General features: G+C 33.9%; 1 protein-coding gene across 8 annotated transcripts; it reads right to left on the reverse strand.

The window, feature by feature from the left end:
- Nucleotides 1-3,708: 3,708 nt before the first annotated feature.
- On the reverse strand, nucleotides 3,709-6,609 carry PHR27 (MYB-CC domain-containing transcription factor PHR27). Of its 8 annotated transcripts, none has more exons than NM_001363728.1 (6): nucleotides 6,094-6,420; nucleotides 5,649-5,725; nucleotides 5,397-5,463; nucleotides 5,202-5,268; nucleotides 4,959-5,001; nucleotides 3,709-4,765 (listed from the first exon to the last, which is right to left on the reverse strand). In NM_001363728.1, exons 1-6 carry the CDS (start codon nucleotides 6,269-6,271, stop codon nucleotides 4,076-4,078), a joined length of 1,122 nt encoding a protein of 373 aa, NP_001350657.1. In that variant the 5' UTR covers nucleotides 6,272-6,420; the 3' UTR covers nucleotides 3,709-4,075. The 8 variants fall into 8 exon arrangements, with proteins under 8 accessions (NP_001350657.1, XP_006598223.1, XP_006598226.1 ...); XM_006598160.4 differs by having other exon boundaries at nucleotides 3,759-4,768; nucleotides 4,959-5,028; nucleotides 5,406-5,463; nucleotides 6,094-6,609; XM_006598163.4 differs by having other exon boundaries at nucleotides 3,759-4,768; nucleotides 5,406-5,463; nucleotides 6,094-6,606.
- Between the last annotated feature and the right edge of the window lie 1,798 nt (nucleotides 6,610-8,407).

Here is an 8,407-nt window from a genome sequence, read left to right on the forward strand (position 1 = left end):
AAGTTTATACATGAGACTAAGAAAACAAAGTAATTTTCAAAATAAGTTTATCTAATGTATATAAATAAAGTAAAATCACGATGATTTCAAAATTTACTACAAATTAGTTATACTTTTATGCTTTGTTATTCAAGACTTCGGATATCAAAGATGAGAAAACATGTTAGAGATAAAGCTTGCAACCTTAACATAAAGTAACACATTGTCAATTTGTTTAATGGATCTCAAGCAAATGTTCAGTGCATCGATGAAGCGGATTTGTGTAAATATGACAAGTTTAGTTAAACTTTCCAAGTATGCGGGAAATTGATGCTTCTTCCTGGTTTTACCTCCTACGGAAAAAGCCCTACATTGCTTGAGAAGAAAGTAAAGGCATATAAAGGCAATGCTAATCAGCATTGGAATTAATAAAAAATTTTAATCTATTCACCATCACAATTTACAACAAAACAACAATCTCGGACAAAGCTATCTCCAAATTCCTTTCTTAATTTGACAATGTACTTGGCATGCATGTATTAAGGTTTCTGGTCCCCAAAAATCAATTCACATAGAACAGTACTTGAGAATTGAAGCAACATATAAAAGCCAACTTGACCGAAAGAAGAGTGAGGAGAAAAAGGGGGAACTATAAGATGAAAAGAAAATCTTAAGGCAAATGATTAAGATAATCAATGCAACTTAATTAAAAGTTGCTTCCTTGTCTTGTTCCTTTTGCTTTTCATTAAAGCATATAATATACTATAGAATATTTAACTACCCCCACCACTTCATTTTCAATTCAACAAATCGAACCCTGTAATTGGCCAACAACTAGGCAATGTTTGCGGTGAGACAAAGCATTTCGAAATTTAATGTTACATAGATTTAGCTTGGGCTACATATTGTGTGTGCCTGTTTCTTTTTTTGGTTTCTTTTCTACTAAAAAATAAAGAGCAAAAAAGAGTGAATGCTTATTGCCTGCTTATCCTATGGCTGGTTTTCTTGGAAACTATTGAATGTTTTGTGAGGGAGAATTGAAGGGAAGAGGCTGTGGGGACAAAAGAAGCTTCCGTGCTTTAGTACTTTGTTAGAGAGCTATAGAGAATTTTTTACGAGACCCAAAGCTGTGAATGGGATAGTAAACAGAACACAAGGTGCTTGAATTGAAACTTCTAATGATTTACATGTGCATGGAAGAACGTGCATGCTTGACTACTCAACTACCTTACGCTAATTAGAGAAAACACTGTAATGTCAGTTATGTATGTGATAGTTATTTCCTAAATCAATATGAGTAGACTATGCATGCGTTGAAATACTACTAGTTCCCTTCCTTTAGAAGTGGAACATGTATAAACAAATAACTATTACACTAATTGTTGTGTCAAAATAGTCAATTTTAATTAAAATATTGTTATAAAAATATGAGTATAAATTTATAATTATACATTAATTCAATAGTTCCGTTAAATATTTGTATATAAAGATATAGTCACAAACAGTTAACGTTTTATTAGTTTTTAAAAGTAATAAATGTTTTGAAACACTTATAGTGACAAAATTTAAAATGAAGAAAACAATATATTTAAAAAAAAGAAAAAAAGAGGTGGGGTTCATTTGCTGATGCATCATCCTTCAGCTTTAAATGTTAAGACTCTTAACTTCGTGCACATAAAGATAGAAGCTTCCTCGGTATGTGCACGCATGGAAGTGCGTTGTATTCTTCCTACCCTTTAGGCTTTATTAGCTTTGGTTCTCTCTCTCTCTCTCTCTCTCTCTCTCTCTCTCTCTCTCTCTCTCTCTCTCTCTCTCTCTCTCTCAGTACTACACTAGTGGAGTAAGAGAGCTTTCTTGCCAACTTGCAGGTGCATAAAAAAATTTCTCTGCAACCAATAAAGGTTGTGGCGCCACCCATTTTTAATCCTTGGGAAAGGGAAGCTTCATGGTCATGGATCTATTCTCACATATCATAGTCACATTGTAAATATCAGATAAAGAGAGACACAGAGGGAAATGGAGACAGGAAGAGGGTTTGTGCATGTGTGTGTGCTTGTGTATATATGGGATTATACTTCTTTTAAAGCAAGGATTAACACGCTGGAAGGTATGGCTACATATAGGGTCTTCATATATCTATGAAGAAAATGTACCAAAAGATCACTACACATTGTCTAAAGCAGCAGCAAAAGGATTGTCCCTCTTTTTTCTTTTCTTTTTTTCCTTCCTCTTTTGGTTACATAAGAATTACTGGAGTTAGTAAAATTTATATGAAAAATGAAAACTAGGTCTAGAGGCTAAGTAGTTGCACTTCAGCACTTGCACAGTTTCAAATTGCAGTTCCCAACTATACTAACATTAATAAGGTTTTGAAGGTTTCTATGGCTGTATTGCAACTTCATCAACTGCATTTACCTAGAATTATAATATTAAGGTTCTTATTTTATCGATAGAAAACAAAGACACCTTGAGAGTTCATGCATTTTACTCAACAAACTGAACTAACCTCTATTAGTTTTATAATATTAAGGTTTGAAAATCTTTGCAACACTGACTCCTATAACCGTAATTTAAAACCTTAGTTGCTTAAAGGGTCATTTCTACTGTAGGGTTATACTATTTACTAGTATTTAGTTATGTAACTAATAATAAAGGTAGAAATTCTTGGACCAAAAAAAAGGTAGAAAGGTCCTCCAAGTGAAATCTTGTGCGATAAGATGTACCCTTGTGTCTTGATCATCTTATTCCCACGGAATATAGAGCAGTAAAGAAGAGGAAAGATAGTCAAAGACAGATACACTCTGTCGGCTTCAACTCATCGCCTTAGGAACTTCAAGAGAAAGGATCATCTGGCAGTGTACCTCTCTATACACTTGAAAATGACTTAGCATTTTAAAGTTTATTATTCTTCTCTCTTTTACCTTTCTCCTTCACTGCTCTATCTTTCTAAATTCCGTGTTATATGTGCCTGGAGACCAAGATTTGTCTTTCTTTCATTGAATTTTTTTTATAATAAAACATGTTTGTGTTGTTTTTTCAATTCTCCCGAGAGATTTGATTCAATCATTGGATAACTAATTGTATTAACTAATTTCAAATTATTAATGAGTAACCGTTAAAGGCTAATTGATGACTTACATATAGCAAATAAGTCCAAATAGACATGAACCTCAAGGAAGACAAATTTTATCAATACCAATAAATATCATAATTTAATGATATCTAAGAATATAAGGGTTGAATTTCCCCTTACTCTCCTTTTATAATAAAATATATCTCTGTCTGATAAGAAAATAATTAATTTTATTATTTAATAATGCTACTCGTATTGTCATTTAAATTTTATTAATTATTATCCCCCTCTCATGAAATTAAATCTCATAGAATCAATGTACCAGTAAATCGCTTCCATGATATGATTTGTTTGCCATAGTTGATTATTACCAAATTGGATGTGCAGCTTTGTGAAACTTTTCTCTATGAATATTAAATGCACCACGTGTCACCTCTTAGAACAAAGAAAAGGTATTCTAGGGGGGAAAATTTGCTTAATAGTGACGCATGGAATGTTTCATATATGATGTCAGACTAAAAAAATTAAAAGTGGGTCCAGCAAGGAATAAGATCCAAAGAGAAAAACCATCAATGTGATAAAAAGAAGAAAAGGTTGCTTGCATCCAATTTTTTCCCATCGATCCGAACAATACATGAAGATCTAACAAGTGATCATCAGCACAAGCAGATCAATTAATAAAATTAACAAAATTCAACATTAAACGAGTCATTAAAGCAATGCAACATTGCTAAATGTAAAAGCTACAAGTGAGAATGCTCACATTCAAGCACATTAATACGTGCTTTAATTATATTTGTCAGAATTAAGACTTTGGTTTAATTTGCCATGCAAAGGCATTATACCACATAACAGTACTTGAGGAGGGGGGAAATAACCCTCGTAAGAACTGCTAATTTCCAAGACCAAATTCAAAAACCCTAGATATGGTACTACTATTAAGAGAGTTTCACATGATCAAGTCATCAATTACACATAACATAACCAAATGATCTAATTAATTAAAAACTATGATATTCTGACTCACCCAAATGGTGAGCCTCTACCTTGTGCCATGGTACCAGTGCTGATCATAGGGCTCATCCTTTCAGCCTGAAGAGGTGCTCTTCTTGGTGATGGCCTTTCAAGCTTCATAGATGATGCATCAAACTTTTTCTCTTCACTCTGAAGCACAGGCTTTGAGTCATAGATCTCTGACATGGGATCAATGTCAGTGCTAGCTCCTCTATCCAATGATCCTGGTGGTGCAATCTGAATCTGATCACCTTTGAAAGGGTCATCTTGAGGGCCAAGGCATGATGAGGCTGGCCCTCCCAAATCTTGAAGCCTTAGATCATCACTCCAAATCAAAGGGCTCTTCCCACTCCCACTGTAAGGGTTGTTGGACCTCTTCTTCCCCAGACACAAGGTCTCATTGATTGGCATGAAACCATGATCAAGGGGTGGCTTCTCCATGTTCTGCTGAAGGTCAATTTGGTCACCTCCATAAATGTTTTCAAGGTCTTGGAAAGAAGAAAAACCAAGAGGGGAACCAAACTCCTTCATCACTACTCCCATGTCAGGGATCCCTTGGTGATGAGGTACAATAGCACCCTTTAAGTTAGTGGCAGCAGATGCCATGTTTTCACCAGCAAGTGTTTGATAAGCCTTCTCCAATATGCTTTGCATGTATTTCCCTTGAGCCTCAATCCTTAGCTGAAGGTGTTTTTGAACCTGCTATATAGATACACCTAAATCCATGTAGGGACTTGGAGTGACACAAATAGTGCAAGTTTGGAGGGAGTAACAATGATTTATTTTTCAAAAAAAATTCTTAGGAAAAACAAACCATTATTTCATCAAAATAAGTTGAACCAAACACGCACTTTTGAGCATTATGGAAGGATAGTAGTAGTGTTTTAATTACCTCAAGTTGTTCATGCAATCTTCTCTGCACCTCTATTTGCATCCTAATCGCATCAACCATGTGTGAGTTACTGTTTCATACAGTGTTGACACACACATTCCACAAGAAAACCCGAATCCCCCCACGTCCCAGCAAAGAATCAAAAGAAAAACTTAGGCTAGAATTGAGAAGGTGGAAAATATTTTCAAAATCGTTTGCATGCAAGTTGATTCAGCAGATTTAGATGAAAGAACTGAGGCATACTCATTCATGTTGCGGCCAATCATGGCAGAAGACGAAGCAGTGTTTCGCTGCAGTTCTAAAGCCGAAGCTGCATGTCAGTGCAAAAAGATTTTTTCAATATAAAAAGAACTATCATGAAGTGTAAAGATCAGAAAAGTTCAAAGCCAACAAAAAAAAAAACAAAAAAAATTGAGGAACCCTAGAAAGAAGAGTCACCTCTCATACCATCCTTAATCGAGTGATCATTGAATTCCTTGTGGGGCTGCTTGCCAAGCCTAAATTTCTAAATGCAGACAACAAATGAAAAAAATAAAAAATAAAATAAAGATAAAGGAAAAACAAAAAGAAGGAGAGACATCAAGCCAACACGAGAGACATTGGCAGTGTCATAAAAGTGCTTCTAAAACATAAAGCAAAATCGAAATCAAAAGCATGAATGAAATATAAATAGTTTTGTATTAATCAAACCTGAAGGTGGCTCTTGAGGTGGTAAAGGGTGAGACCCTTCACCCCCATAACCCTCATGATGGTTTTAGGAGTGGCCTCTGCAAATCCAAAAAAGAGAAAAAGATGATTAATCAAAAGATCATTGAGACCATAATATAATCCAAACATAAACATGTACTACTACATTTTTGGTCTACAACAATACTTGTACTGGCAATATAGCAAAAAAAAATAAAAAATCGTTGTATCAGATAACAATATACAACGGTTTTATATATTATTGGCGAAGTTGAGAATTTTTTTTTTCATTTTCTTTCTAGTAAGAAACCATAGGTATCGTCTATGTGAGGCAATCCCGGTGGAACCAGATAGGAATACTATGATATGTATATATATAAATTACTTGGTACTAAAAAAAATGAAGAAAAGAAGAAGGGTGAGAGGGAATAAGGGGAGAGAAGAGTACTATCAGGCCCTCCAAGCTGAGTAACAGCATCAACAAAGCGTTCATGGAGCTCAACAGTCCAACGGAGGCGAGGTTTAGGGTCAGTGGTGAGGACAAGACCCGAGTCTCCTTGAACACACATGGGTCTGTCATGGGAATTCATAGTAGAGGGCTTCTTGGGAGGGAACATTCTCTCCATCTCTCACTTTCTCTCTCTCTCTCTCTCTGATTAGAGGCTCTGAGGAGGAATACCAAAGAGATTCAAGAACAAATGCGATGCAAAATAGGGGGAAGAATAAGGTGCGTTTTGAAGAAGAGAGAGGGGGGTGTGAACGGCTTTGGTTACCTCCTCAGGTATAAAGCACAATGGAAGGAGCTAGCAGATTACTTAAAAGAATGTATTCAATATGTGAAGTTTATTTTAAAAAAAAAAAATTATATATAAAAAAATAAAGCTACCCTATTATTCCAACATGCAGACCTTCCTTTGTCAAAAGACACCTCACTCCCTAGCTCCTTCCCTCTCTCTCTCTCTCTTTCTCTCTTTCTCTCTCTTTAACATTCCAACCTTGATTACTATATTGAGCACGTATAGTTTATTACATTCCAAAGAGAGATATAGTACCCTTTATTAAATCTAGTATGCATAGATATATAGATAGCTTTTTGGGCATCATGAGGGAGACCCTGATCATGCAATGATAATGATGAACATACAATATATGGAGTGCAATTTTTGGTCCACTATCTCTTATACCATATGAAATATATTGAACAATATTGTTGTTTGCTCGATTCATTACGGACATAATCTCACATTTGGCTGTTTATGTATGCATGGGGGCATTTGGTGGTACGACACCCTTTTTAGCATAATTATTAGTACGAACCCATCTATGGCCTATCAGCTACATTGGTAATAATAGAAAGCATTGGCTTTATGTCATTACCAAGGAAAAGTTATCAATCATATATTTGACAGAATTTTTTGTATTTTAGGATTGATCTACGCTGTAAGCACATAGGAATATGATTCACCGGATCGGTTACGGGATTAACGACTCGTTATCTGAAAATTTAATTTGATAATGAATGTTGCAGGGAGTTAAACAAGATCTACAAAACTAAATAACTTGCGGCGTATATAGTACATCATAATTCGGGTAGTATGAACTGTATTAGTATTAATGTACAACGTTAATGGGGTACCAAATATTGATTTTCTTAAAAAAAAATGTATTCATAAAACACTTTTTATTATTATTAAAAATTATTATAAAATTATAAGTGAGATTTATTAAATAAAAAGCGAGACAAATTAAATTATAAATTTTAATTAACGATAAAGAATGTATTGAAGAGTAATGATGATAAATATTTGTTTTAACCAATGTAATCCATCTATCATGTCTTTATTCATACAAGTTCGTAATACAATAAATGCCCAATCTTTAACTAGATAATGAAATCCCTTCAGAAAAAAAAATTAGTTAATAAAATGACTAGATTTTTCTTTTGAGAGGTATTAGTACAACTCTATCCTCGACTAAATAATAATGAATAGCTCCGTAATACCCGAATAATAATCGATACTTGATTACCCGCTTCCATTGAAGACTTTTGTTTCTTTTACTTGAGGACTTTTATATTATTTGCAAAAGCTTAAGATCGGATCGTGAATCAAGATGCTCAAAATTTAAGTCACGGTTACTCATTCACTGATTAATATCTGGTAAGGATTCGTGAACTATTTAGTTTGATAGATACTCTTCTACGCTAGCTAATAGAATTCATCATAAAAGCAAAGAAACGAAAAGAATGAAAATGCGAAGACAGTAAAAACATTTTAACTTTTCGCTTTTTGTAGACCCATGTTTCAAATTTTAAAATTCATGTTAATGTGTCTAACATCGTTTAGTGGTTCTTAACTAACTCAATAAAATTTGTATTTTTTTATATAATAAATTAATTTGAACAACAAAGATAGAAATAAGAAAAGAAAAGAAAATACATGATAAGAAAAGAGGTTTACATGAACAAGCTATACAATCAAATTAGTCTTGCATAGTATAATACTCAATGAAAGCTGGACAATCTAAAAGATGTTGAAAATGATTTTAGGTTATTTTTATTTATGATGCTTTTAAATTTTCTTTTATCATGGAATGTAAGAATTTCATATACGGTATTATTAGTAGCAAGCTATGTAATTAAGGCCAGGATACGGCTTTCACTTTTTTTTTTCTTTTGTTTAGATTCCCTTTCCATAAGTGTGAATCCTAAATTATGTACCAAGTGTATCGAGCAATCCTCTTAACATATAAATCAAGTTAAA

This window comes from Glycine max, chromosome 15 (genome assembly GCF_000004515.6).
Source record: "Glycine max cultivar Williams 82 chromosome 15, Glycine_max_v4.0, whole genome shotgun sequence".
Taxonomy (NCBI): Eukaryota; Viridiplantae; Streptophyta; class Magnoliopsida; order Fabales; family Fabaceae; genus Glycine; species Glycine max.